A 3,071-nucleotide genomic window follows, 5' to 3' on the forward strand; every position below is an offset into this window, starting at 1 on the left:
TATCGACCGATGATCGTGACGATGAGGCAAGCTCTATGCACAAATCTATGACAAAACGCGAAAAAGTAAAAGTAAAAGAAAATTACAGGGTGAGATCAAGGGGGAGACTGTTAGTTTGATCTCCCGTTGACCATCGGACCCTAACGGGCCCGATGGGCCTCCTCACCCCGCGCCTTGATCGGGGGCACCCTGGCTCGTCCCTAGCTGGTGGGCCCCCGTCGCGCTGCGCTATAAAAGATAGGTGGGGGCCAGCGGCATGGGTAATGAAGTTCGTCACCGCCGCCACCCCACCGACATCGCAACCCTAGCCGATCTAAAGGACGCGCAGTAGCGACGGGAAGTTCCACCGCCGGCCACCGTCCGCGCCTTCGCCTCGACCCCGAGCCCGTGGACGCGACCCAGACTTCGACCACTGCAAGTAAATGTGCCACCAAATCCTCTAGCAACTAATCCATATGTGACTGGATCCCCTAATCCTTCATGCAATCTTATCGGCAAGAAACATATATATGTAGTGTGTAGGACACATCACTTTATAAAGTGGAAGCCATGAAAGTTAAGCGCCGGCCCCCTAACATTCTATCCTGCTTCCGACTCTCTAACCTCTTCACCGGAGGCAACAAGCTCATCGGAGTTGCATAGGGTCGGAGATTCGGAGCTCACTGGAGACGTAGAAGGTGAAATATGTGTCAGATGCGTGAATCCTACTAGTAGAGTGGCCATTGAGGCCACTACTACACAACACATGCATGATCCAGTGAGTAGTGTAGTAGCAGTAGGGGCCGTGTACTGGAGTACGTACATTGTACGTAGGAAGAGCTGATCACGCACGTACGCGTCTTCAAGTCGACGCGTCCTTGTGCTCTGCCGCATGCAGGCAGCTCGCGCGCTCTGCCTCTGCCGGCGCAGGCTGGGCTCGTTCAATGCGTGGGAATCTCCTGCCACGCTCACCCAACTCTGAACTCACTGCGCAGAACCCTGAGGACAGCTTCAATGCGTCATCGTGTCGCGTCCCTGTCGATCCATCGGTGCCAATGCGTTTCTGATTCAGTTCTTCTTTCTTTCTTTCTTTCTTTCTTTTTAGTTTAACCACATTGCTTAAGACCAGCGCACGGCAGGCTTAAACCCATCGCGAAGAAGACAAGTTCACGAAGCTAGCGCGCATCATTTATGCACATGTCTTGTGTCGTGTAACTGTCTGGCAAGCAAGCACAGGCTTTCCTGCTTTCCTGCACGCGCATCTCGATCGAGCTTTACATCAATCCTCCTGGTCGGCACGAGCTTTCAACCAAAAACAACGCTGCCTTCAATCGCCACGAGCTCGAAGCCCACCAACGTTACGCAGCTGCAGCGTTCCTAGCTTTAATCCCCATGCATGTGGATCGAAGAGTGCCGTTCAGGCAACAGTAACAGTATCATCTTCTCCACCATGTCCCGTCAGTCCAAACCAGAGCTCGCGCCAAGCAAGGAATCACCAAAGTGTGGCGACGAGGTTCTAGTTCGGCAATGTCTAGGAGTCTAGCTCCTGTAGCCCGGTGGCCTGCGCGCTTTCGCTTTCTCTTTATTTTCGCCCCCCATGCATGTGATCAGGTTGTAACACGGCATGCCTGGGTAGCTGCTCTATAAATACCGTGCGTGTGACCAGAGCCAAGAGCCACCATGCATGCAAGCCGCAGGTATTTTCTACTACAAGTTCTCGACGATGGCTTCGGCGGTGGTGCAGGTGTTCGGGCAGCCGGCGTCGACGGACGTGGCGAGGGTCATGGCGTGCCTCCTCGAGCGGAAGCTCGATTTCGAGCTCGTCCGCACCGACGCGTTCAGGCGCGGGCGCAAGCTCCCCGAGCTCGTCAAGATGAGGGCACGTTCATCAATAATACTTCAAACTTTGTTCTTCAGAACTCTCAACACATTCTCTCTGACTCTCTGCAACAAATGGCACATGTGCATCTCATGTTCTGCTCGTGATCTATCTTCATTGATCTGTCCATGCGTGCAGGATCCCAGCAGCAAGGTGATGCTCAAGCACGGCGACACCACCCTCACCGGTAACTGGGCAGGAAATTTTGAACTCCGAGAACTCGCCAGCTTATCGATGCCGCCCAGCTAGCGATTAGTGCCTCATCACTGTTCCTGCCAATTCTTCTTTCCTCTGTGCTTGTAGATTCCAGAGACATTTGCCGGTACGTGTGCACTGAGTTCCCGCGGTGGTGCACCAGGGACCTGTACGGCGCTGGCGCGCTGGAGCGCGCGTCCGTCGAGAAGTGGCTGCAGGCGGAGGCGCAGAGCTTCGACGCGCCGAGCGCCGCGCTGGCGTTCCACCTCGCGTTCGCGCCGCGGCTGGTCGGGGTGCCGTCATCTTCTCCGGCCGCCGCGCCGGACGGCATCGACGACGAGGAGGAGGCACGACGCGCCGCCACCGTCGCGGAAAGCGAGCGGCTGCTGCTGCGCGTGCTGGACGTGTACGACGACGCGCTCGGCCGGAGCGCGTACCTGGCCGGCGGCGAGTTCACGCTGGCGGACCTGTCCCACCTCCCGAACGCGCACTACGTCGCGTGCTCCGCGCGGGGCAGGGCGCTGCTGGCGTCCAGGGGGAACGTGGCGCGGTGGTACGCGGCCATCTCGGCGCGCCCGGCGTGGAGGCGGGTGGTCGGCGTGCAGGCCCGGAGCGCGCACTGCCCGTGCGCGCTCGAGGCGTGACTGAAAGGTCACGGCGGCTGCGGTACAGCGCTGCGTCTGATGAGATCTGCGCGCAAGCGACGTGAGCTTGCTGGCTTGCTGCAGCGCCGTAACGTGCTGGTGGCTTGGTGCCACGTCGTCCTGCTTGTGTAGTTGCTTGTGTGCGTGCAAACGTTGTTGTGTCAGTTAGAATATAAGAATGCGATGCGTGTAGTGTGTGTGTGGAGTGATAGCTATATATGCCCCTGTTTAACATGGATCAGAGGCTAGCTAGTTTGAGTGTTTGACCTTGGTGAATGAATAGATTAATAGAGATAACATGTTTGTAATTTAGTGATTGCTTCTATAGCACCTCAGGTCCCGTTGTGTTTTCAGTTGCTCAATTTCGAGAATTT

The 3,071-nt window shown here is 56.6% G+C and overlaps 1 protein-coding gene across 1 annotated transcript; it reads left to right on the forward strand.

The window, feature by feature from the left end:
• The first annotated feature begins 1,702 nt into the window (after positions 1–1,702).
• LOC112873177 (glutathione S-transferase F11-like) lies at positions 1,703–2,697 on the forward strand. Its single transcript, XM_025936198.1, has 3 exons — positions 1,703–1,858; positions 1,997–2,045; positions 2,162–2,697. Exons 1-3 carry the CDS (start codon positions 1,703–1,705, stop codon positions 2,695–2,697), a joined length of 741 nt encoding a protein of 246 aa, XP_025791983.1.
• The last annotated feature ends 374 nt before the right edge of the window (positions 2,698–3,071 follow it).

The sequence above is a fragment of the Panicum hallii genome, chromosome 9 (genome assembly GCF_002211085.1).
Source record: "Panicum hallii strain FIL2 chromosome 9, PHallii_v3.1, whole genome shotgun sequence".
Lineage (NCBI taxonomy): Eukaryota > Viridiplantae > Streptophyta > Magnoliopsida > Poales > Poaceae > Panicum > Panicum hallii.

Bases quoted from the DNA above. Each gene is read 5' to 3' on its own strand.
- LOC112873177 (XM_025936198.1), top strand. From the start codon at position 1,703: ATGGCTTCGGCGGTGGTGCAGGTGTTCGGGCAGCCGGCGTCGACGGAC. The intron at 1,859-1,996 runs GCACGTTCATCA...CCATGCGTGCAG, and splicing joins CCGAGCTCGTCAAGATGAGG to GATCCCAGCAGCAAGGTGAT. The intron at 2,046-2,161 runs GTAACTGGGCAG...CTGTGCTTGTAG, and splicing joins CGGCGACACCACCCTCACCG to ATTCCAGAGACATTTGCCGG.